This window comes from Monopterus albus, unplaced genomic scaffold (assembly GCF_001952655.1).
Source record: "Monopterus albus unplaced genomic scaffold, M_albus_1.0 scaffold50.1, whole genome shotgun sequence".
Classification (NCBI taxonomy): domain Eukaryota; kingdom Metazoa; phylum Chordata; class Actinopteri; order Synbranchiformes; family Synbranchidae; genus Monopterus; species Monopterus albus.
Window position 1 is genome coordinate 1,852,236 of NW_018127930.1, and position 25,568 is coordinate 1,877,803.

The following is a 25,568-nucleotide window of genomic DNA, read 5'->3' on the forward strand; positions in this document are numbered from 1 at the left end:
CACTTGTTCACACAGGGCTATATAGTTTTGGATTTTGTTTTCCCTTAATAATAAAAACCTTCATTTAAAAACTGCATGATGTGCTTACTTGTTATCTTTGACTAATATTTAAATTTGTTTGATGATCTGAAACATTAAAGTGTGACAAACATGCAAAAAGATAAATCAGTAAGGGGGCAAACACTTTTTCATACCACTGTATTCTATAGGTGATGAGTTCAGAGCTGTTTTTCTCCTCTCAACAGATAAACATTATGCATCCACCAGCAATGAGAACACAGGTGTACTTCAGGTGACTCCCTTCAGGCCCACCCCCATCATGGTGAAGGGTGAGTCCTAAGATGTCCAGTCACTGCTGATCAGAGCAAAATTAGGACAGCGATTATGTTACTGGATCTAGCTGAACACACTGGTGTGTTCAGACTGTCATGTGACAGAGCTGGGGCTGAACAGTAACAGTCAGTGAAGCACATTCGGGCTTCAGTAAACATGATCATTTCTGCAGCACTGGCTGCGCTGAAAGCAAACCCAGCAATGTTAGTTTGACTTGAAATACACCCACATAATGAAGAAGCATCCAGGACCAACCACTGGTGGCTCGGTTATATAGAAACGTCCTTTTCTATTTAACCAAACTAATTAGACAAATACACAGGAAAGCTATTTGCTCAGAGAGCCACAATGCTTTCAGCAGTTGTGATACTTGTGAATCAGAATGTACAGAGATGAAATAAGTAACAGTTTGCCCTGCTAAATGTGACATCTAGTGTGGTCATGTATGTTTGGTGTCAGGGCTGGCAGATACAGAGTGGCCTGGAAGGAATCAGACGCTGAAACACGGAGCAGTCACCTACTTCCTGGATGGAGCTCACACCATGCGCAGTATGCAGGCCTGTGTACACTGGTTCAGAGAGACTGCAGCCCAACATGAAAGGATTGCAAGGTCAGCATCACTTCCTAATAACGCTCTTTTCTTTAACAATCCAACACTTCTAACATCTGCTAATGAAACTGATGTACAATGGCAAGAAAAAGTATGTGAACCTCATGATTTTCTGCATTAATTTGTCATAAAATGGGATCTGATCTTCATATAAGTCAAGAGTATTGACTTAACTCAAGGGTTCACATACTTTTTCCACTAGCACTGAGGTTTTTGTCAATACTTTTGACTTGGATGAAGATCAGATCACATTTTATGATAAATTATCACAGAAAACCATGAAATTCCAAAAGGTTCACATACTTTTTCTTACCACTGTAAAACCATGTGATGTTTGTTTTAGTGGACCTGTGGCCAGAGTTTTACTGTTCAATGCCACAGGAGAGAGAGACTCAGCAGCCATGCTTAAACTACTGGTGGTGAGTACAGCTGCTTTCAGCAGTACAGAGAATTTTTCTTTTTATTTTTGATCCTTTCATTTATATATTATACATTAGAAATTTGATAGTTTATTTCCCTTGTAAATTGCTATTGAAGACAGATGCAGGGCTAATAATGCTAAGAGCATCAGTGTTATTCTTAGATTGTGCTGCATGTCGAGTAAGTTATGTAATAAATGTGTTGCTATTTGGAAGGTGATGCATTTTTCTTCCATCTTGTGTTTCTGTTCAGCCATGTCAGTTTGACTTTGCTGTGTTCTGCCCAAACATCACTGAGGCCATTGCTTCTTGTAATGCAGGTGAGACCATTCACAGCCTTGTGTTATAGATGTTCTTAGTCTTTGTTTTCGCAGGTTTATCCACTGAAAACCCAGCACAGTAGACATTTTGACAAGTCATAACAGTGCATGCACCGGTGTAACTGAAATTGGGCCACTTGAAGAAAATTGGTTTCACCTTTACTTTCCCGCTGTAATAAGTCAATTCATAAAATAAATACAAGGGTAAAACATCCAATTTGGTAAATACTGTTTATAAGCACTGTATGATGGGCGTTAGTCACCAAATTCATATTTGATTGGATAAATTTATGTAACAGCTGATATAAAAAGGAATGTATTTTGGATGATTTGACAGCTTTGATTGGCAGACATACTGTTGCTCCATCTCTGGTCATTACTGCACAAAAACTGGCCCTAATCACCCCATTAATCCCTTTCTTCTTAGACCAGCAGAACTTTAATGTCTCAGTGGAGAACATGTTGACTCGCTGTTTGGACAATGAGAGGAGCTGGCGGCTCCATCACAGCCCAGGGGACAGCAAAGGTACACAGCTGCTGATCGAGCAGGGCCTGCCCCTGGTCCCTGAAAAGAAAGCAGAAACCCTGGTCTTCCCTTGCATCCTCAGTGCCCTTCAGTGGATTACCCAGGGCAGGGATTCAGTGCTCACAGATCCAGCCAAGACTGTCTTAGAAGTTAAACCCAGCATCATGGCCAAAGCTGCTCCACTCTGCAACGCAGCCGAGATGCACATCCTCATCACCGGGAGCCTCCACCTGGTAGGAGGAGCGCTCAAGCACCTCGACCCAGCTGCCTCCAACTAAAGGGGACATTCAGACAGTTAAAATAATAAATTGCAGCTCTGGTTACATAATTTAGCTTTGTGGAAGAAAGATTGTCTTTAAAGATGAAGTTTTTCCTAGTACTAGCTATTTGAACAATGACTTAAGATGATCACCTTTAAGTGATTAGCTGCATCCAGATGTTGTCTTGGTAGCTGTAGTTTACAGTGATAGGTGTGAAGAGACCGCTAGTTTGGACCAAGCCAGTTCCAGGCCTCAGTATCCCAGCTTCACCAAGAGCCTTACAGGTGGTTGCATACATGTGTATCTTTAGTCTTACTTGAAGCTAAAAGTGTTTACATGAACTGCAGAAGGTACATTCATTACACCATGTGTGAATTGAGTTGAACTGGAACTGTGTACGTGTGTGCTTCAGTGGTCACTGATACCACCTGGATGATCCACAGTGGCATGATGGGATTATTACAATTCTACAAAGCAGCTCAATAGACACCAAAAAGTGCTTCATAGCCTATATGGAGTTGTTTGTTTTTAGGGAACTAATTAGAGCACTTGACTTGCATTTCACTCTTTTAATAAAAACCATTTTGCACTGTTGCTACTTTTGTACATATTTGAGAATGTTCTTCATACACCTGGCCAGTTCATCTTTTTGCTGTAGATGTGTAAACATTCTAACTCCATGGGCGTGGGCACCAGTTGAATTCACTTAGCTGTCAATCGAACAGGTAATGCTTTATTTTACAAGTCTATTTCCTAATAACGTCTTGAGAGTTTCCTGCCAAGAACCATGTAGTTTGGTATTAGTTTTTTTTTTCCTTAGTTAGTCCAGAGTTGACTTTATTATTGACTTCCATATCAATTTCCATGAAAGAAATTGCTCAGCAGCACCCCAGTTAGTATTTACTCTTTCTAGTCTTCATTTATACAGAGATGTGTGGTTGTTTGTGGACAAACTTAACATTTTGCCTGTGTAGCTCATGTTCTGTCTAAAGAAAGCCTCAAGTGTGCACTACTTTACCATTTAAAAATAACTGGAGCTGAACCAACTGCTCACTCTAATTGTACCTGTCATTAGTACCAAATTATATGGTTCCTTCCAGGAAACTTTAGAAATAAACTGGAATTTACAGACCTGTGAAATAAAGCGTCAACAGTCCAATTCAGTGTGATTTGTGTACACTTTCATTATATTTAAGTGCTCCTTAATTTCAGTTTGCATTATGAGAAGTACTTGCAGTTATTTTGTGTGTGTACGTATGTATAATGGAGACATATATAAGTGTATGTCATGCTTATGTTTGTAGTCGATCCTTTCACTGAAGCTAATAGCTACTGTAATTCAGTTTTAGTATGAAATAAACAGTCCATGTGGACTCGTCAAGTCGGTGCACTTAAAAGAAACTTGTCACTTGCATGTAGTGAAGAAAAATGCACAATAAAAATATAGTGTTAGCTATTGTTTTCAATATTTCATGTTCTCTCTTGTGAATCTTTATTTTGGCTACTTCCTTATGCTAAACAGAAGAGAAGACAGTTCGAACATAATTTGCAATGATGGACACGGTCATTTTTGACCTGGTTACAGATTTTAATATATGGTTTTGTCTAAAGAAGACGAAGTGCTGCTAAAAATCAACTCACCAAAAATTTTCCTGGTGACATCACCTCTGCAGACACAGACCATGTCATACCTTTTTTACACAAATATTTACAGTGTTGGGTTTTGTGATACTTAACACCTTATTATGAAATCGGCAAAATACAAGGAATATCTTTTCATATAACACAATCCACCACAATAAAGACCTTTTCAAAAATGAGCATAACTCATTCTACACAGAACAGTCAGAAGGGTTACTGGTATTTATTGCAGTTGTGTTTCCATTGTTTTAAACCTTTACAGCTTACTCTCTATGAGCTCCTACCTGTAACAACTAGTATGAAGTTAAATTTCAATCTGGACCTTTACAGCAGCAGTATAGTTACTGTACGTGGCTTTTCTTCCTTCACTAAATCCTGTAAGTTCTGTAATGTCTGAGCACACAAAATATTTTGAGTGCTTAAATTGGTATATTAGCATTTATGATGAATCCAGTGTGCAAAAAACCTTATCCAGCTTACCAGGTGTAGAAAGCAAAGAGGAAAGGTGGGTCTGTTTGTTTGTTAGTCTGTGACGTGGGTCAAGTTTAGGCCTCCAAGGAGCCAGATTTCATCTATCTTGATAGTTTGACAAATTTCAATATGCTGCAAGAAAAATCTGCAAACACAATACAGCAGGTCGACGTTTGAAAATGGTTATTTTGATCTCATAGTGACATGCAGTAATTACGGAAATGAATTAGAGCTACTATAAAAAATGTATTTGAGTTCTTACTGTTTTCTGAGAATGAATAAATTATGAGAAAGAACAGAGTTTAAAGTAATAATTCTGAGGAAAAAAGGCAGAACTCAAATTAAGGTTTTTCACAGTGGCCCCAATCCTCTTCTATAATGGCCAATTGAGCAGAGGTGATCAACTTATTTCATAAATGATGTCAAATGAGTTTTTTTTAACAAGATACCTCTGACCCCCAGTTTGAGGGTCTTGTGTCAGGAAAAAGAAGTCAAAAGAGCTATATTTTTAAGAAAAGTTAATCTTTTTCTCCTTTTTCACAGCACTGGCAGGCTTTTTGGCATAAAATCACTTTTTAAAACTCAGTATGAGAACAAATATCTCTTTTATGCCGATATTTTTTACAGCGGGGAGCAAGAAGGCTTGGCTTGTGCTGAAGTGAAAGTAAAAGGAAAACCTGGTAAAAAGCGCTGACAACAGCCTGACACGGCTTCTGTTGAAGGTTTTTATTGTCACAATCGGAACACAGCTTCATCTCCATCTGTTCTGTATTCACATTGAAGATGCTCCACAGTTTGAAGCCCTGTGAAACGCAGACTGGAGGTTTCTGCTTTGAAAACAGCCGCAGGTAGGAAACAGTGCATACTAAAGCTAAAATGGTGCTCAGGACTACGTATTACCACAGAGGGCCAAATACTATAGTGTGCTCTCTGCTCTTTGTAGTGAGGTTATAAAGGCCGCTTAAGTGAGTCTCTGTGGAACGACTTTAAAGTCACACAAAACGACTACAAACAATGTGATCATGTCCGTATGGGGGTCCTATGTACCTGTCAGCACCCAGGGGCCTATTGTCTCATAATCCATCCATGCATTGTGTAAACATATTACTAACATTTCTGTATACCCAGTACTGGGCAGTATACAAAATAGCTATAGGATGTTGTTGCGCTAACCAGTTCTTGTTACCATTGCTAACTCTGAGAGACGAGACAGTCCAAGTAACTTCAAAACAGTGCTGATTTATTCAAAGGATCACAGGTAAAATTAACATTACACGCTCAGGTATCTTGCACCTCCAAACTGCTCACAGGCAGATGTAAGATGAAAGACCCTGAACCCACCAGGCCTATACATTATATCCCCTCGGTTGGGCTAGCCCCATACTACACAGAAACGTCAACCGAGACGTCTCTGGTGCCAGCTTTGCAGCAAAACATGAAGCAAATCAATGTGCGTGTGTGTGTGTGTGTGTCTGTTGATTAAGTGGTGTGTAGCTAAAAACATTCTCACGACCTCTAGTAACATGTCGTGACTTAAACATAAGAACATATTATGGCTAAGGCTACAGTTATACACATCATACTGCTGACAGTCATCAACTCTTCTCTCTAGTTATCCTTGACCAGATGTACCTTGTAGAAACTCATAAGCAGGCCTAAGCATTTAACAGTCTAACTAGACATCCTATCTCTACTAAACATTTCTAATACATAAAGTATCTATCCAATTTCTATCTGACTAAAAATACCTAACAATGTTAAAGGAAGGATAATAGGAAGTAGGAAGGTGGCAGTGAATCCTTCAGCCTGTCTGTCTGATTTCCAGGAATGCAGTGCTGGAGTCCAGTTTGTCAGAGCTTGGCTACAAAGCTCCTAGTGCCAGAAAGACAGGGACCACCATTGCTGGGATTGTTTACAAGGTGAGGATGAGCCTTCGTGTTTTCACTGGCAGACACATACAAAGTCGTGTACTTAAAGGAACACTCTTCGCTGTTTTGTTCCTGCCCTTGTTCACCAGGATGGCGTGATCCTGGGAGCAGACACGAGGGCTACAGACGACATGGTGGTAGCTGACAAAAACTGCAAGAAGATTCACTACATTGCTCCAAAGATCTAGTGAGTAAAACCAGAGTCTATCCATCAGTCTGGCGGTGTCCTCTGTGTCGCTGTGTCTTTACAATGTGTCAAATGATAGCCTACATTTCTCTGTTAGTGTGAATGACTTTTACTTTATATAGATTGGTTCACTGTATTGGTTCAGCATATACAGTATTGACTATAGGTGTTTTTGCCATTTTTTACTGTCTCTCACATTAATTTTCATGTTTCAGCTGAAAAACGAATATGGTTAAATACACTGTAAATAAATATGCAAATTTTCTTTATTGTCCCCTGTAGGATTGGCTGGAAATTTTACTGGTGTCACACAAAGCATTGTGATCAGTAACCTCTGTTGTGTCACCATTGTGTGGTTATTTCTTTTATTAAATATAAGGCTGCAAATGTATTAAAATCACATAAATGGATTTGTATCTAGGGATGCAAAAAGACAATTAGAGATGTTATACATTTTGATTTATGATAAAGAAAGAAAGTTCGTTGCCAGCTGAATATTTCAGATCCAGTTTGACTAAATCTGGAGCAAAATGATGATGATTATGCACATCTGTTACTGTAATAACTGATGGCAGAGTTGGTTTCTGAATGTTGTGCCAATAAAACCAAGTAGAAGTACTTAAGTCATGTTTATGAAACTGTTCAACTGTGTTTTGCATGTTGTGTAGCTGCTGTGGAGCTGGAGTGGCTGCAGACGCTGTCACCACCACACAGATCATGTCGTCCAATGTGGAACTACACATGCTCAACACTGGGCGACCGCCCCTCGTTGCTATGGTGACCAGACAGCTGAAACAGATGCTGTTCAGGTGAGGAGATATAAAGGAACCAGAATCACTGGTTGTCAATTGCAAAAAAATTTAAAATTGATAACACACATTTCTCCATACTAAGTTCACTTTTCAAAGCAACATGATGAAGCTCAGTAAAACAGTTCATCTCCAAAATTCACCAGTGCAACTAAACAATTGATCCATATATCAACTCTGGTACCAAAATACTAGCAACACTGTCTTTCAACAAGAAAACCATTCAGAATACACTGACTCAAAACCCTAACTACAGGAAGCATTACATTATGGATGACTACTGTTTCATTTATTTGGCATAAACCAAGTTTCCATCACAACAAAAAGCAGGGCACGTCTTTATACCTGGATTGTGCTATGTCACAGAAATGAATCAGAAATGTCCATCTAATTTATTTTTGTGCTATGTTTTCAGGTTTTGAGTTTAAATTTAACACTATGTAAACATATAAAATGGAGTATAAATACACAGAGACTTGGTGATAGTTGGGTGTGAGTGAGAAAACACTTTGCAGTGACGTCTGCTTGGTTTTTCAGGTACCAGGGTCATGTTGGTTCATCCCTGATTGTTGGAGGAGTTGATGTGACTGGAGCTCACTTGTACAGTGTTTACCCACATGGCTCCTACGACAAACTGCCTTTCCTCACGATGGGTATGTGTTCACGTGTATATTTACAAGTGTGTGTTTAGTGTCCTGTATCTGAAGGGTGAGATGTCTGAGAGAAACCTGCTTATTTCAGATTTATTTCTTATTTTAATCAGCTGAATTAATTTAGTTTCACTCAGGACCAGCTTTCAAAGCCTGACCATGCAGAACCTGTGTAAGCAAAATTAAAAGGTACAAAGATGTTTAAAGTTTAATTCTGGTTTCAGGTTCTGGAGCTGCGGCTGCTGTCTCTGTATTTGAGGACAGATTCAAACCAAACATGGAGGTGAGATTCTGGCTTCTTGTCATGACAAATGTAATTCAGTAGAAAATACAGTATGTTTTAATAAAGAATAGAGAATGGAATTTATACTTAAAGGCATGTTGTCCAATGCAATTCAAATCATAGTATGGGAAATACCTGCTGTGTAAATATACCAACAAAAACAAGACCATAGCCGATTACCTGAAAGAAGCAGGTGTGAGTCTTCTAAACAGTAAAATAACCAACCACTCGATAAGGGACACAGGACATAATTGCACTATGAAATTTTATTCGAAACCCATTCCTACCAAGTGTTTTTGACTAGAGATGAGCTTCCATGTGACATGAATTAAAGTGAAACAGACACTAGTGTGATAGTCAGCTCAAGTTAGAGCTATGACCACACTGTCACCGGACTTCATGTGCCGCTTGTGTGTAAAACCCCAATTTCAGCATTCTTAAAAAGCTCCATTTTGCTTATCCACACTAAAATGTGAGGTTTCCACTCTGAAAACTGTTTTGTGTTGCAATAAATCATACAATATAGAGTCAGTTTGTTACACTGTTAAGGTTGTAATACAATAGGTCCATCACAGACTTGTGATCTTTGGCAGTGTATATAGTTTGACCATTGCTTTCCCTGGTGTGTGCTGATCCTGAAAATGAATCTGTACAAAGAATCACCCAGTTGTTCCTCTCTCCCTTCCAGCTAGAGGAGGCGAAGCAGCTCGTAAGAGACGCTATCACTGCAGGGATTTTCTGTGACCTGGGTTCAGGCAGCAATGTGGACTTGTGTATTATCTCAGAGGCTGGAGTAGAGTATCTGCGAGGTTACGACAAGCCCACGGTGAAGGGCAAAAAGTGAGCTAATACACACACATATATATCTTTTATCAGGGGAGAGACAGTCATGGGTCTTCTATTTATGCAAAAAATAATTTCTTAGGCAGCTGTTCCAGTGCTACATAGTCAGTAGTGCTAATGCTGACATCTCAGCAAGGGTGACAAGACTGATGGAGAATTGGATACACTGGGGTAATAATCTTAAATGTTAATTTTAAGAAACAAGTCAAATGTTCGGCTTGTCAAACCATAAACTAGAAACTGCTTTAGTAAGGATGGAGCCAAGATATTTCTCTATGCTGTCTCACCAGTACATGAAACAACACACCACCACTGATACAGGGTAAAAGTGTGTCTAAATATGGCCTAACATATTTCTCTTCCTTGTCTGTTTTTTTTTTTACAGAGAGGGACAATACAGGTATAAGCCTGGCACCACAGCCGTCCTGACCAAAACTGTGACGCTGCTCCCTCTAGCCGTGGTGGACCAATTTGTTCAGATCATGGACACTGAATAAATTAAAGTAAACTGGTCCTGCTGACTGTCTCATAAAATAAAAGCTTTTGTTTGTAAAATGACCAGAGCTTGCATGTTATTTGGTGACTGCACCTGAAGGGCTATAAGAATATCTGCCACTGCAACCTGTATTTTTCCTTTTTTCTTATTAAAACATGGTGCCCCATGAATCGGAATTTTACACATTGCACAGAATGCAGAGCAGCTTTATTGGCACAATATGTAAAGTGCCATGGGATGGTTTTTTTGTTGTGGTTTGGCACTATACAAATAAAATGGAAGCTGAATTAAATATATAGCAGTAAATTATAGTAAGACTTAAATTAGAAGTATAATCAAGAAATGAGAACATACTGGCAGGAAAACTGGAATACAGAAAGTAGGGGCAGACATTCCAGCATGCTAAAGAAAATATGAGAGATGAGAGGAATAAGCAAAATTAAAAAAGGAGGAAGCTGTTATATCAAGAATGAGGTGAGAGGAAATGTTGTGGTTAACAGCACGTGTAAGGTGGGTAAAGATGCAACTGGCAGTGGTGGAAGATGTACTCAGATTCTTTACTTAAGTAAAAGTAGCAATAGGCTACCACAGTGTAAAAATACTTGGTTACTAAGAATCCTGTATAAAAATATTACTTACTGTAAGTAAAAGTACAAAAGTATTAGCATCAAAATATACTTACAAATACCAAAAGTAGAAGTATTCATTATGCAGAATAGCACAATACACATGAATGTATGTTATTGGATTCTAATTATTGATACATTATTGTGAACATCATGTTAAATATTTATAAAGGTGGAGCTAATGCTACCTTATATGTTACTACTACCTTACATAAGGTTGGGAACCTTTTAAAATAATGGAGTTAATATGTTTTTGCACATGTGAAATAGCACCTAATGTTATTGTTAAGGCAAATAGGGATGTGGTGCTGAGAGGTTAATGTGAAATCTAACGTCAGTATTTACACTCCACGGCTCCCATGCAGCACACGACTCCCATGCAGCATATATTCTCTCTGCATTATGTTGTGTTCTTGTATTTTTATTTGCTTCCTTCACTTGTTGCTTCAAAGTGCCTTAGCGTTGTGATTTTACTGCCTATTTAGATTTGCATTATTGCTCATCTACTGTATATTTCATTTTATATTTCACTTGTATTATGTGGCATTCATGTGGACGGCAAAGTAAGAATTTCATTGTACAGGGAAACATGTTTCCTAACTGTGCCTATGACAAATAAACACTTTGACCTTGACCTAATGTTACTACCTTATATGGTTATAACTTGAATGACTTTTCATACTGCTGGGTAGCCTGTGAATGTTCCACCAGTAATCAACAATTTTATGATAACAGTGTATGTTGTATTATTAATCCGATTATGAATTTGAAAAGTAAATAGTAAGTAAAGTTTTCGAATACCTGCAGTGGAGTAAAAAGTACAATATTTGACTCTGAAATGTAGTGAAATTAAGGTATCAGAAAATGAAAATACTCAAGTACAGTACAGATACTTCAAACTTGTTCTTTGGTACAGTACTTGAGTAAATGTAGAACAGGAAACAGTAGAACGTGTAGTTACAGCATACAGTGTCCTCGGTACCAGCAAAAAAAGAAAAAAAGTTCTCAAAGAAAAATTGTCAAAGTTAAGTTGTCATAAACTGGAATAGCCTAAGGGAAAGTTTGCAATTGAACTAACTCAAGTCATACGTTTTGTGAAAAGCAGGAGTCAATACATGAATGTAGTATAGTATGAAAGCCATTTTGGTACACTCTCCAAGTCAGAAGGTGGCGGTAATGTACCTAAACTTGCTTGCCAACCACCAAGATATAGCAGAGAAAGAAGACTTTTGTCCCGCCCCCTTGTTCCAAGCTCATTGGTTTAGTGAGTAACGAGCTGTTATTTGAATTTCATTTGGATCTTCCTGTGTTGACGTGTGGTTTGTGTACTTCGGTTTTGCAGTACTTTATTAATCTGAGTTCGGGAATAGTTTTCAACACCAAAGGTACGTTTAGGCTACAGTTACAATATAAGGTTGGGAACCTTTTAAAATAATGGAGTTAATATGTTTTTGCACATGTGAAATAGCACCTAATGTTATTGTTAAGGCAAATAGGGATGTGGTGCTGAGAGGTTAACTTGATATGCAATCGTTGTCTTGTGAGATAAAAGTGACTAAGACCTTATTTTATATGTTAGCCTTGTGTGTCAAATCGGTGTTCCGTGTGTTACTCCTTCACTCGGACTAATAGACTCAACATCTGAAGCCTTAGTCCTTGCGTGTTTTCCAGTGAGGAATAGTGACGCCGGTGTTAGGTTATTTAAAGACTGCCGACAAGTTCAAGTTAGAACCTGAGTACTTGACCCTTGCAGTGAAGGGAGGTTATCTGTCATGGTATTGGTCCACTTGTCCCCTTAGACTCTAATTTGCCTTAGAGGGACGGGTCACTGCAAATTAATACAAAATTGTTCTGAGTGATCGTCCATTGATTAAACACTTTTATCCTGATGGGAGTGGACTCTTCCAAGATGACATCGCCCATCCATAGAACATGAGGGGTCACTGAATGGTTTGAGAATGAAGTGAATCATATACTATGGCCTTCACAGTCAGCACATCTCTACCAAGTTGAACACCTATGGGAAATTTTTGGAGTGAAGTGTTAGACGGCATCTCCACCGCCATTTAAAAACTACTAAACACATTGTTGGTCACCCAGACTGCTTTCATCAATACACCAAAATGAGGGGAATATCTGTTGGAAGAATGGTGTTTCCATTGATTAAACACTTTTATCCTGATGGGAGTGGACTCTTCCAAGATGACATCGCCCATCCATAGAACATGAGGGGTCACTGAATGGTTTGAGAATGAAGTGAATCATATACTATGGCCTTCACAGTCAGCACATCTCTACCAAGTTGAACACCTATGGGAAATATTTGGAATGAAGTGTTAGACGGCATCTCCACCGCCATTTAAAAACTACTAAACACATTGTTGGTCACCCAGACTGCTTTAAAGGTTAGCATTCAGTATATCTTTAAGGAATCTGTGGTATAGGCTATGCTGTTGTGCATTGTACCACCATTTATTAAAATTCTGTTTAGTCAGAAGCAGAAAGATGTTCACACACTGATGTGAATAATCCCAGTGCTGATTTATTGAGCCAACACACAAATACAACATTTCAACCTTATGTCTTCATTGGGTGTTGTTTAACACATGATTAATCAAGACACAAAATAGACTTCATCTGACTTAGTGCAGGTGTGATTGCCCCTCTCGACCAGTACGTTAAAATCAGCAGTATGCACCCCAAATTATGTACACAGTTTACAACAAGAAGTCCCACATGACTTTTCTGACAACCAAATGTGTGACTACTGGAACAAATAATCCTGTAGAGCTGTTTATTGTATCCATCCTGTTTTGGCCATCACATTGTGATGTCAGGATCCAGATCTGCCATAATTTGATATATTACCTGTAACAACAACAAAAAAAACTACGAGTTAGATTTAATTTCAACTTAGTTCATTGTACAGACTAGAGAGTATGTATTATTGTTTTAACATAAAATAAAGAGAAATGTGTTTTTCGAGCGCATGGGGAAACTAGGGATTGGACTGAAATAACTATTTATTGTCAAGGGAATATGATTGCAGACAAGATGGCAGATTGTGATTGAGGTTTGCACACTGCACACCTTGGCAGGGAGTTGTCAACTCTTTCTGGAAGTTGGGTTACAGTTAGGGTTAAAGCTCCCCCTAAACATAACCATAACCCCTGACCCCTACTGTAAACCTAACAGTAAACCTGCAGGGGTGAACAAATTCCAGCTAATATTGCCATCTTCCTACCAAGTTCAGCAGACGTGTTCAGCGGAGCAGTATGATCTGCACATGTGACTTGGATTAGGTTTAACACTGGGTGTTCTTCCTGGTGCAGTGCTACCATTTTATCCAGGCTTGAGGCCAGAACGGTTTCATGCAGTCCCAGTGGCTGGGTGTACCCACAGCACCTTCTGTTCTCAGGTGGTCCCCCATCCAAGTACTAACCAGGCTTAACCCTGTTTAGCTTCTGAGATCGGACTTGGCGTGGATTTAAAAATATCCATCTGGAAGCAGAGAATATTTGATATTTTTACTTGATAAATGCCACTTAAATGGTTAGCATAATTCCTGATCTCTGTGCAGCTACTAGTCATTTCAGTACTAAATACAGAGTTATAGTTGTACACAGGGTAAACTGGTTCTGGTGTTTCTGGGCTGATTGGGCCAGAACGTATATATGAAAGTATCCGTGTTCTGTTTTTTTAATTGACAAGTATCTTCAGTCTTTCACAGTCTGTCTACAGTATTATTCCTCTTGTGGTCTTGACCTCTGTATTGGAGGCCATGCATCATGGTTCACCTACCAGACGGCGAAAGGGCAGACTCCCTCAGCGTCGTCCCCCGCTGCCACCCCCAGGGACCTCTGTTTCGACACCCCGGTCACCAAGAAGAAGTGGAGTTTCAAGTGAGTTTGACTGCTGACGTTTGCGCTCATTATTATGTTCCATTAGGGTTGCAGCAGTATACTGGTTTCACAGGATACCATGGTATAAAAATTGACGGTTATCATACCATGCACATTTGCTTATTAACGGTATTGAATTAAAAAAACTCTGCAATGGGTGCCACACACACATGCAGCAGACAATTGGAAAGAAAAAAGGAGTCTGACATACTTAAAATAATATAAAATCACAGCACAGACAGATTTCACAAATTTGCCAGCAGAGTAGGACATTAGTCACCACCATGATTCACCCCATACCACCTTTTTAAAGGAAAGTCTACCTTTGCTTTATTCACATCAAACACTTTATATCTGTTCTCCAGGGCCGCCTCCAGGAACTCCCAAGAAGAGAAGATTCCGACCAGGGACCAAGGCCTTAATGGAGATCCGCAAGTATCAGAAGAGCACCGATCTTCTGCTCAGGAAGGCACCCTTCTCTCGCCTGGTGGGTCAAACAGCAGCAGCCAGACAATAGTGTATAGAGTCTTAAATAAGTGAAGAACAAAGGAGGTTACAATCTCAAGAAAGCTAAAATGTGCTAAGAACAAAAGCAAAATAAGTGTATGCCCCACGGGGTAGGCCCCATAGTCTCATAAATAATTAACAACAAATTCTGGAATTTTAATTAATGAAATTTATGCAAAATCTAGTAAACTTATTAATATTTAAATTTGGTGCTAATTATTTTACAACCTAGGGCAGCACGGTGGCGCGGTGGTTAGCGCTGTTGCCTCACAGCAAGCAGGTTCTGGGTTCGAGCCCTGGCCAACCTGGGGCCTTTCTGTGCGGAGTTTGCATGTTCTCCCTGTGCTTGCGTGGGTTCTCTCCGGGTGCTCCGGCTTCCTCCCACAGTCCAAAGACCTGCAGCATAGGTTGATTGGTGTCTCTAAATTGCCCATAGGGGTGCTTGTGTGTGTGTGAGTGGTTGTTCGTCTGTGTGTTGGCCCTGCGATGGGCTGGCGACCTGTCCAGGGTGTTTGGGACTAAGCGGTTTGGAAATTGGTTGGTTGGTTATTTTACAACCTGCTTTATAGCATCAGTGAAAGAATGAGAAATGCTAGAATAGCAAACGCTAATTAAAGTTGAGGGAAACAAAATCAGTGATTTGTTTCTAAAGACATTATCAATGTTAGAAAATAGTTGTTGAGGACGTGAATAGAGTGCGAACAACAGTATGTAGTGCTGAACTGTTGAGTTAGGAATAAGTTAGGAATTTTTGAGTTCGTGGCTGGATGCACTGGAACCATCCTTAACATAACGCCTCCCCCCGACACTGTAACGTTATAAATGCTAGAGCACACAAAGCTCTACGCCTGCATTTGTTTTTAGGGGCACTGGTGAGACTGAGCGCAGACGAAAAGTTACTGCCACAGTTATGTTTAATAAAAGAAATAACATTAATGCTGCTGTCTCAGTATTAAACAAAGACAGAAGTCAAAACATATAAATGGTGAGTGTGGTGAGCAGGTGTTACCTGACCATAGTTGGTGGACGGAGAGAGACGTCAGGGAGATAATCGCCACACAGCGGACAGGTCACCACAGTTTACTGTTAGCCTAACAAGCTCGTAGACTATGGACAAAGCTTAAATATTTGCTACTTGGCAAGGTATGTTTGTTTAGCAGGTGCTTAAATTACTCCCACTGGCTCTTTTACTTGTGAAGGTTTTATTCCATGAACGTTGGCATACAAACAGCTCCCTGTCTTCACTGCTGCCATAAATTTGTCTGGGTGGTTAATAACACATCTTCCTGTGGTATGACAAACTCAGAACACATTTATTTCCACTTTACCCCAACTTTAATGGCGGGGTTGACTTGGAAGCAGAGACTGGGCAGCTCCTTTACAGTAGTACAGGAATGTATCCAGCAGAGAGGACATGGTGAAGCCACAGACAGTAGCCTGTTTAAAGTAAGAACATGCACCCTTGTTAAATTAAACATTTACATTGCTGACAGGGCAGTTATTCTGGGCAGGGAATGGCAAAATCATTTCATCCTGTCAGAGGATCCATCCATCCATTATCTATACCGCTTATTCCTGAATAGGGTTGCCGGGGGGGCTGGAGCCAATCCCAACTGACATTGGGCGAGAGGCGGGGTCCACCCTGGACAGGTCACCGGTTTGTCACAGGGCTGACATGTAGACAAACAACCACACACACCCACACTCCCTATCTGTATTGATACTCGGTATCAGCAAGTACTTAATTGTAAGTGCTTGGTCTGAAAAAAGTGCTATCAGTGTATCCCTGGTTTGAGAATGCACCCAGTGTCTGAATAAACATAATTTTCTGCTGCTGTTCTTCTCTCACCTGTATGACTGCAGCTTTGCTTTATAAAAAGTCTTGGTCCTCCATCTGGTTCAGGTTCGTGAGGTGTGCCAGAGTTTTTCTAGAGATGCTCTACGTTGGCAGGTCTACGCTCTTCTGGCCCTGCAGGAGGTAAGCAGCTGCCTCCACCACCAAGCTAACATTATGTTATCCTGTTTACTTCTGCTCAGCATTCTAAGAACACATAGTTGATTTTACTCAAACATGATGCTCATTTCAGATTTATTTATTTTTGATCTTTTCACACTGATGGTTTATGTTTGATGACAGCAGGCAGTATGTGCATGTGCAGAGGAGTGAGAAGTTAGGAAGCCCACAGGGCTTCTGATGTGACTGTGGTCCCATAGAAAGAAATTGGATGAATCAGATCTACGACCACATGTGAAGTTGTCCAAATCGTTTGTTCACATGTCTGTGAGGCCACTTCAGCATGTAATGCAAACCTCTGTCTGCTGTGTGGTGCTGAGCAGGTTGTTTACAGTGGGTTTATCAGAGCGTTTTCCCTGAGATAGCTGCCTGCAGTGGCTGGAAACTAATGAGCAGGGGTACTGCTCATCTTTTATTTTTTGCTGTTTTTATAACACTTTTACACTTTGACCTGCATGATGAATACAGTGCCCTGTGAACTTACTGGCTGTACATTAGGATGTCTGTGACGGGGAGCTTGACCTATAAATTGGGTAAATTCACAAAATGAACTTTGTATAGTGAATATTTGGCTTTTGAGAGAATTGCACAAATGTTTGAGGAAAAGACGTTTACCTTGTCACCACAATCAACTGTAGAAAACAATGCTGCAGAATTGTATTAAAAATTGTTCATTGCAAATAAAGAGTCTCATTTCCCTTATATATTTTTTCACTAGTTTTTCTTCTTTCTCATCCCACCAGGCTGCAGAGGCATTTCTCGTCATGTTATTCTCAGATGCCAACTTGTGTGCTATCCATGCCAAGCGGGTCACTTTGTTTCCTCGCGACATTCAGCTGGCCAGGAGGATCCGCGGGGTGGAAAACATGTAAATAACCTGTACAGAGTGGACAAGAGAATAGCAGCAACAGGAAGGAAGCACTCATGTTCTTTTCACTTCAGACTGTTTTTATACTTTCATAACATGTTTAATCTGTTCAGAAAATGCTATACCTGCTTTTAATCTATTTCTAATGATGTGCTATATTTTTTGGAAATTGGATTTTAATTTCCTGAAGGAAAAAAAAAGTCTTAACATTTACCAATTCTGCAATAAGCTCAAATTCAAGTACAGTGAATTTACTTCATCTCCATTAGGTTGGGTGTTACCAAGAAAAGAAATTGTCAGAAAATAATTCTTATCAACCAGACATAATTTGGTTTACACTGTACTGTCCTTTTACTTTGTGGAATAGATTTGCTGGATTACTGTGATTACTGCTCTCTTTTACATTGTTATGTATATTATTATTCTTATTTTATTAATAAATAAATTTTTTATATTACCTAACCCATATCTTATTTTGGTCTGGACACAAACAAAGGTTTGATTATTTTTGGTTTTATCTTTTAATGTGTGGAGTTTTTTCTTTTTTTTTTTTTACAGTTTGCCACCAAAATCATATCAAAGATTCCAGTTCGGTCCAAGTATAGACAAGGGAGTCGTTTTAAAACTCCTTAGTGCTTTTAAAATTTATTTATTTATTTATAAAGCTGGTTTTCTGGGGTGCTTAAAATGGATGATTTTATAGTATCTTTTTTTTAAATTTACACATCCATGCCTACAGTGGGTGGTTCAGTTGGGATGTGAGCGTGAAGTTGCAAAGCTTCAAATTTGGTAAAAACAAAACACACACACAAATAAGACAAAACAACTTTCAACGCTATTTTTTGCTGTGGTGTGCACTCAGTTCTTCAAGCCAGTCTAACTTTGAAATACACAGGCTATAAAACTCATCCTCTGGGAACAACTGGCAAAGAGGGAGGAACGTGTTGATCACTGCTGCTGTACCTATGATTGGTTGAGAATCTCAGGACAGCTCTTATCATTACCACCACCCTAAACTATGGTCTGAGATGTATAAGGAGCCAATGAAGGGAAATGAACTCTGGTGTAATGTGGTCAAGATTTTTGGATTTAGTGAAAATTCTAGCAGCAGCATTTGAAGACTTTTAGTACTAGCATGTAGCAGCCTTGTGAACAAAATGTTAAAAGTCTGGATGATACACAGGTCTTTGCATTGAATAAAAAAGTCTTATTGGTGTGTTGATTAAAAAAAGAGGGTAGGATCAATAAATTCTTGACTATCTGGCTTTGAAGAATTACACAGTTGTCAGAATTTACTGTTACTTGATCAAGCTGGCATCTGTATCAGGCTGTGCCATTGACCAGCATCTACTGTTAAGATTTATCTTAATTTACGAGCAGGACATTTTGTGAAATTCAGCTTTCCACAGCAGACAAGCAGGTCCCTGGTTTTATACTGTATTATAATCTGACTAATATGTGAATATATGAAGAGAAAGGCAGAGGGCCAGTTACGGAGCCCTCAAAAAATGTTGCATTTTTATAAAAATTTATTCTTTCAGATAAGTAATATTTTAATTATAATTAATTATATCTATATAATTCTACTGTCAGACTTTTAAATGCATAAAGGCTAGAACTAACCAGCCAGATCTGTGTGTGGGTGCAGTATACTGCTTGTGTGAAAGGTGCATTCATGCACCCATCAGCGTTTTATCTCTCTCCCTGTCATACAGAATAACAGAAAAACAGCTCCCATTTTTCCATAGCAATTTCATAAACAAGGATCGGATTTGAACTCCTGTACAGTAAGGGCGGGCGCAGTACGTCTCACGTCACGTGACATGAACAGTTACTCCCGAAGAAGCGGAGGAAGGTGTTTGCCATCTGTCATTAAACAGAAGAAGAAGAGGAGGCGGGGGAACAGGAAGACGAGTAGAGAGTTGTTATAAGTTTGTTTTGTTTAGAATTAGGATAATGTAAAGGTGGCGATGGGACTGTGAGCGGAAACGTGCGGGTGTAGCTGCTGCTCTTCTGTCTTTTGTCCCCGCATGCTCCGAGAGAGACGGCGTCGCGATGTTTTCAACCAACATGGAAACAAAAAGAGTGGAGATCCCCTCCGGTGTACTGGACGACCTCTGCAGGTAACCACATTAGCTGGACTAAACCGCTGTTTGCGCGTCACTGTGCAAGTGCAAGTGGCGCTGACTCTGCGGGGTATGTCTGTAGTTGTTGCTCGGTTGATGTCGTAAGCTACATCGTGGTCGTTGTTGTTGTTGGTAACTCAGGCAGGTGTTGTTGATCCGTTTCTGTAGTAGTAGTAGTTGCTAGCTGAACTCCTATTGAACCATGCATGTAATTTAGTTGTTTGCCCGAGGAGGTGCTAGCGCAGCTAACGTTCAGCCGTGTCTGTGGTAGTTGTTGTTAGGTCATCTGCTCAGAAACCGTCAATAGTTGTCTGCAGGGTGGATTAAGAAGGGTTGCAGGCCTGCATGTTTACGTCACAGACGTAGGGCTGCAAAATGTTATGATCTACTGGTCTCTTTGCGCTCTCAAACATCGATACCAAGTACCACTTTCCTTCACTACTACTATGTGCCAGGATTAAAACTAGCTTCATCCGAACTTCCTGCATCATGGCTTTGTTTACCAGCTGCTATAATGGTCAGTTCTGCTAGTCATTTTAATATTACTTAGTTTGTCATCCATCACTCTTACTGCTGCTGCACTTGCTTATTAACTGTTATATGTTTTGTTATTATTTTTGTAATAATAACTTTATTGTAGTGTCAATAGACACTTATACGTTTATAGACTGGTGAAAAATTAAAGGACATACCTGAACAAATGCACAGTGCCTCCATCCATAGGACATTAGGGGTCACTGAATGGTTTGATGAGTATAAAAATGAAGTGAATCATATGCTATGGCCTTCACCATCACCAGACCTCAACCCATTTGTACACCTATGGGAAATTTTTGGAGTGACGTGTTAGACAGCGTCTCCACCACCATCATCAGTACACCAAAATGAGGGAATATCTCTTGGAAGAATGTTGTTTATCCCTCCAGTAGAGTTCAATCAATGCCAAGGTGCACTGATGCTGTGAGAGTTCAATCAATGCCAAGGTGCATTGATGCTGTTCTGGTGGCACGTGATGGCCCAACACCTTACTGAGACTCTTTATGTTGGTTTGTTCCCACACTTAAGGTGATATTGCAGAGAATTAGGATGCTGACCACTGTGATGAACATCTTTTCTTTTGTTTTGTTTGAAGTTCTTTTACTATCTGACTGGAGTAGAAAACAACTCTGTGCTTGGTTAACACTCCCATGCACCACAAAATATTTGCATGAATTTTATCTTTCTCAAATTCTACACATCGCACCGCTGAGCAACTTCTGAATCTCTCTGTAGTGATGGGCAGCACCAGGACATCGTTTAAGGTTCAGTTCGTAATGAATGGTATCTTTTTGCATATCTGCTGTTTGAGACTGTATGTTTGAATGTAGAGCGACACATGTGGTGCTCATTGTCCTCCCAGAGCCTCCTAGTGTGACAACTGGCTCTGATCTTCTTTCTCCTGTTTTTCCTCCAGTCGGTTCATCTTGCACATCCCCAGTGAGGAGAGGGACAATGCAATCCGGGTGTGCTTCCAGATCGAGCTGGCTCACTGGTTCTACCTAGACTTCTGCGTGCAGAACACTCCAGGAGCTCCTCACTGTGGAATTAGAGACTTCGCCAAAGCTGATATCTTTACATGTGAAGGATGATGTTAAATGGCCTCATCACTTATTTTTTTTATGTTTTCCGTTCATTAATGCACATTGATATTTACTGTATATACTCTGTGATGGACTGTACACGCTCCAAAACATACAGTGTTGAATTTGTTGTAATAACAACCAGCCAAAAGAAGCATACAGTGTTGAATTTGTTGTTGTAATAACAACCAGCCAAAAGAAGTAATCAGTGATTTTTAGATATAAACTAACATGAGCAATGTGGTTTTGTTTCACCTTTTCAGGCTCATCCAGCCAAATGTGCCTACATTGGTTTAGATGTTTACATGTTGTATTCCTTGACAAATGCAAACTCTTTCACCACTGCCCGTTTCTGTTGCCTCATGGAGAAGATGTGCAGAAAGTCCTTGAACAGTGGAAGGAGTACAAGATGGGTGTACCTACTTATGGAGCAATCATTCTAGATGAATCACTAGAAAATGTGAGTTGTTTTGCTCACTGGACTCTAAATTGTAAATCATTTTAACAACCATAGTTGTCACATTGCCTTAAAAATGTGAGCTAACTCTAATGTAAACCAAGAGAAAAGAGGTTTAGTAGATTCACTAAAATTAAACTTTTTAGACATATGAATTTACTCTCATCACAACAAGACAGATCACAACAGTCACCTCCTTCCTTAATGCATTCATGAACAAAAATATATATATATAAAAAAAAAAACAGTGCTCAAACAAAAGTGCATGAATGAAATGCGCTATATCCTACATTGTGCTATGAAGCTCCCATGCTTAGCCCACTGTGATTGTGAGGTGTGGCTGAAAGGACTTTGGTTTGAGCCTTGACACCGATCTTGCAGGTCTAAAAGAGTCACACCTCAGATAGTCCTTTTCATGTAGACCTGGAAGTATAGCAGTTCATGCTTTAATTTTTTTAAAAAGCTGAGTCATTTCCTAAAATAACCAAAAACTGTGAAAAAGTGATTTTATTTGCAACTATCATTAATTCTCCTTTACTTTCTGAAGTACTAGGAATATTTTATTTAACTGCAGCATCTTTTCTCTTAAGGTACTGCTTGTTCAGGGCTACCTTGCAAAGTCAGGCTGGGGCTTTCCAAAGGGCAAAGTTAATGAAGACGAAGCTCCTCATGACTGTGCAGTGCGTGAAGTGAGTCACTTTCTTTTTCCTATGCAACTTTGACCAATTGAAAGCATTAAGAGCCACATATATAATTAAAGCTTTTAGATTGTTCTGTTGTTGTTCAAAATGTATGTCTTCCAGGTGTTGGAGGAGACAGGCTTTGACATCAAGAATCGCATCTGCAAAGAGATTTACATAGAACAGAAAATCACTGACCAGCTGGTGCGGCTCTACATCATACCAGGAGTGTCAAAGGATACCAAGTTCAACCCCAAAACAAGGAAAGAGATCAGGGTAGGAAATCAGTTTTTTTTTTTTAAACGCATTTGGTTTGTAGCCTTTTGAAATTGATCAACATTTCATTATCTTCTCCTTCTCTTCTAGAACATTGAATGGTTTTCTATCGAGAAACTGCCATGTCACAGGAATGACATGACCCCAAAGTCTAAACTTGGACTTGCCCCAAACAGGTTTTTCATGGCCATTCCATTCATAAGGTGCGTGTGTGTATAGAAGGCTGCCATTTGTTATTTACATTACTGGAATATCCATTAAAGTACAAAAAGACCTGTAAAAGTAACGATGAGTGGTTGCCTCAGTGTTGTTGAACTTTTATGTTTCGACTTTCAAAACACGATTTAGCTTCATTATAGTAGTTGACTGATATTGATGGCACATTTTCTACTCCCCCTGTACAGACCTCTGCGAGATTGGATCAGCAGGCTGAAAGGCGAGTCAGATAGCGATGAGGACTTTACAATCAACAGCAACACTCCCTGCAAATCTTCAGACAGCACTCGGTAAAAACACTTCATCAGTCCTCTCTTGAATTTGCTGCTTTTGTTCTTGATACCATTAGATTTTTAAAAAAATAATAAGTATCTGCTGATATGGATTCTGATCTGACACTGATGTTTACCTACAGTAAATGTTCATTAATTATCTGACCTAATAAAATTAAAACTAATCTGGCACACTGTATTTTTGGAGTGTGGAGCTTTTTGATCCAAATACTGGATCAGGTCCTGGTTCCAAAATATTGTTAATAAACTAAAATTATTGATATGAATAAAAGAATAACTGGGAGCTGAACAGCACACTGTCAGAACTACAGTGGGGCAAATAAGTATTTGATACACTGCCAATTTTTAACATTTTTCCACTTACAGAGAATGGACAGATCTGTAATTTTCATCGTAGGTACAGCTCAACTGTGAGACACAGATCTACAAAAAATTCCAGTAAATCACATTGTTAGATTTTTAAATAATTTATTTCCATTTCATTGCATGAAATAAGTATTTGATACAATAGAAAAATAGAACTTAATATTTGGTACCTAAACCTTTGTTTCCAATTACAGAGGTCAGACGTTTCCTGTAGTTCTTGACCAGGTTTGCAAACACTGCAGCAGGGATTTTGGCCCACTCCTCCATACAGGTCTTCTCCAGATCTTTCAGGGTTTGGGGCTGTCGCTGGGCAACACAGAGTTTCAGCTCCCTCCATAGATTTTCTATTAGGTTCAGGTCTGGATATTTCAGGTTATTTCTTAACCTAAAACAAGTATTTTTAAACAGTAAAAATACACATGGTTCCTAACATAACTGCAACCTGCTGTGTTTGTTAAGAAATTTCACAGTGCATCTTTAATCCTCAGTCACGGTTTACATTAGCTGCCTAGTCTGGCTCACTGCTGGAATTGAGTCTGTGGAGGTCTGTGTTGATGTGTTTTTGTATGACAGTCTGTTTGTGAGAATCAGTGCACTGACGCTGGTTTTCATGCAGTAAGTACTGTCAGCAGTGTTTAATCTTTAATAGAGTTAAAGTGGTGCTTTAAAATGAGTGTCCTTGATGTTCCAAGAGAAGGAATACCATGTAAACGAGAGCAAGTGAGGATGCGTTGGCGCAGTCACTGCAGCAGCCTCTCGCAGTGCAGCACTGAGGTCCTCTGATGATTTAAGTGTACAGTTGGTTGTCTCTATGTGTACTGTGTGTGTAGTTGTCTGTTGTTGCATTTTAATGTAAATAAAGGGGCCATGCCTGGCACCACTACAGGGCCCTTTTCTATCAGCACAGCCTGCTTAGGCCTACCCAAGACTGGTTCTCACACACAGCCAGTCTTGGCCTGGATCCAACCGTACAGACAGCCAGCTGGCTCGGTCTGTCTACCAGCTCAAACATGGCTCCAGTGTGTGGCTGGGGACCTGCTCTTGAATTCAGATTTATTTTATGAAAGCAAAGTGAACAAATGTGAAGTGAAATGTGGGTTATTTTTTTTCAAAAGATATGTATGCTCTTCCTTATTTTAAGAATTTCTTCTGGATGGCATTGTATATGGTTTATTGTTTAGAGAATAATGTATAAAACATGGCCATGTATAATAATTGGTGGTCATGTTAAGAACAGTTTTGGATTCTGCTGTCTTATAATATTAACAAGTACATCTGTTTTTAAAAGGTTTGATGCATCATAGATGTTTCAGTTTTACTAAGAAAAGGTGAAATGGCTGGTTCATCAAGACAGGAATGCAAATTTTAACATTGTCCTCGGTTTCCAAAAATGTCCTCAGTCTGTAGCAAAAAAAACAAACAAAACTTTTCTCACTATGTAGCAAGTACAAGAACACACGCGCACACACAGATTAGATGCAGAGGAGTACAGATCTGTGGTTGTGCTTCAATCTGGATATACTGTACTGTGTTAGGTATTTTTAGTCAGATAGATATTGGATAGATACTTTATGTATTAGAAATGTTTAGTGGAGATAGGATGTCTAGTTAGACTGTTAAATGCTTAGTCATGCTTATGAGTTTCTACAGGGTACATCTGGTCAAGGATAACTAGAGAGAAGAGTTGATGACTGTCAGCAGACAGGATGTTTAATATTATTATTATGACGTGTATAACTGTAGCCTTAGCCATAATAGGTTCTTATGTTTAAGCCACGACATGTTACTAGAGGTCGTGAGAATGTTTTTAGCTACACACCACTTAACCAACAGACACACACA

At 39.5% G+C, this 25,568-nt stretch overlaps 4 protein-coding genes across 7 annotated transcripts in view; all 4 read left to right on the top strand.

Annotated features, from left to right (window-relative positions):
- The window catches only part of fpgs (folylpolyglutamate synthase), a 14,497-nt gene extending 11,435 nt beyond the window's left edge, over positions 1–3,062 (top strand). The window contains exons 9-13 of the mRNA XM_020600996.1: positions 173–329; positions 793–943; positions 1,287–1,362; positions 1,616–1,682; positions 2,110–3,062. Of these exons, the coding sequence (XP_020456652.1) occupies positions 173–329; positions 793–943; positions 1,287–1,362; positions 1,616–1,682; positions 2,110–2,486 (828 nt within the window). The 3' untranslated portion in view covers positions 2,487–3,062. The remainder of the gene's footprint in view (positions 1–172; positions 330–792; positions 944–1,286; positions 1,363–1,615; positions 1,683–2,109) is intronic.
- A 2,152-nt stretch (positions 3,063–5,214) lies between these two features.
- On the top strand, positions 5,215–9,838 carry psmb10 (proteasome 20S subunit beta 10). The gene is made up of 8 exons (XM_020601169.1): positions 5,215–5,428; positions 6,406–6,499; positions 6,598–6,695; positions 7,364–7,504; positions 8,042–8,157; positions 8,379–8,437; positions 9,126–9,277; positions 9,666–9,838. Exons 1-8 carry the CDS (start codon positions 5,364–5,366, stop codon positions 9,775–9,777), a joined length of 837 nt encoding a protein of 278 aa, XP_020456825.1. The 5' UTR covers positions 5,215–5,363; the 3' UTR covers positions 9,778–9,838.
- A 1,839-nt stretch (positions 9,839–11,677) lies between these two features.
- cenpa (histone H3-like centromeric protein A) lies at positions 11,678–18,082 on the top strand. Of its 3 annotated transcripts, none has more exons than XM_020601170.1 (5): positions 11,678–11,787; positions 14,123–14,304; positions 14,670–14,791; positions 16,715–16,789; positions 17,569–18,082. In XM_020601170.1, the coding sequence occupies exons 2-5, from the start codon at positions 14,184–14,186 to the stop codon at positions 17,695–17,697; spliced, it is 447 nt and encodes a 148-aa protein (XP_020456826.1). In that variant the 5' UTR covers positions 11,678–11,787; positions 14,123–14,183; the 3' UTR covers positions 17,698–18,082. The 3 variants fall into 3 exon arrangements, with proteins under 3 accessions (XP_020456826.1, XP_020456827.1, XP_020456828.1); XM_020601171.1 differs by having other exon boundaries at positions 14,133–14,304; XM_020601172.1 differs by having other exon boundaries at positions 14,144–14,304.
- A 1,415-nt stretch (positions 18,083–19,497) lies between these two features.
- Positions 19,498–25,568, top strand: part of dcp2 (decapping mRNA 2) — a 12,471-nt gene continuing 6,400 nt past the window's right edge. Inside the window, exons 1-7 of one of the 2 annotated variants that reach the window (XM_020600980.1) lie at positions 19,498–19,816; positions 21,273–21,424; positions 21,771–21,898; positions 22,486–22,584; positions 22,699–22,851; positions 22,942–23,054; positions 23,256–23,357. In XM_020600980.1, the coding sequence (XP_020456636.1) occupies positions 19,749–19,816; positions 21,273–21,424; positions 21,771–21,898; positions 22,486–22,584; positions 22,699–22,851; positions 22,942–23,054; positions 23,256–23,357 (815 nt within the window). In that variant the 5' untranslated portion in view covers positions 19,498–19,748. The remainder of the gene's footprint in view (positions 19,817–21,272; positions 21,425–21,770; positions 21,899–22,485; positions 22,585–22,698; positions 22,852–22,941; positions 23,055–23,255; positions 23,358–25,568) is intronic. The other variant, XM_020600981.1, reaches the window with a different exon arrangement.

What these genes read in the sequence shown, in the direction of transcription:
- psmb10 (XM_020601169.1), top strand. Translation starts at nt 5,364, where the DNA reads ATGCTCCACAGTTTGAAGCCCTGTGAAACGCAGACTGGAGGTTTCTGC. An exon ending in GATTCAAACCAAACATGGAG is followed by an intron (nt 8,438 to 9,125) that starts GTGAGATTCTGG and finishes TCTCCCTTCCAG; the next exon opens with CTAGAGGAGGCGAAGCAGCT. An exon ending in CCCACGGTGAAGGGCAAAAA is followed by an intron (nt 9,278 to 9,665) that starts GTGAGCTAATAC and finishes TTTTTTTTACAG; the next exon opens with AGAGGGACAATACAGGTATA.
- cenpa (XM_020601170.1), top strand. Translation starts at nt 14,184, where the DNA reads ATGCATCATGGTTCACCTACCAGACGGCGAAAGGGCAGACTCCCTCAG. An exon ending in AAGAAGAAGTGGAGTTTCAA is followed by an intron (nt 14,305 to 14,669) that starts GTGAGTTTGACT and finishes TCTGTTCTCCAG; the next exon opens with GGCCGCCTCCAGGAACTCCC. An exon ending in CTCTTCTGGCCCTGCAGGAG is followed by an intron (nt 16,790 to 17,568) that starts GTAAGCAGCTGC and finishes TCATCCCACCAG; the next exon opens with GCTGCAGAGGCATTTCTCGT.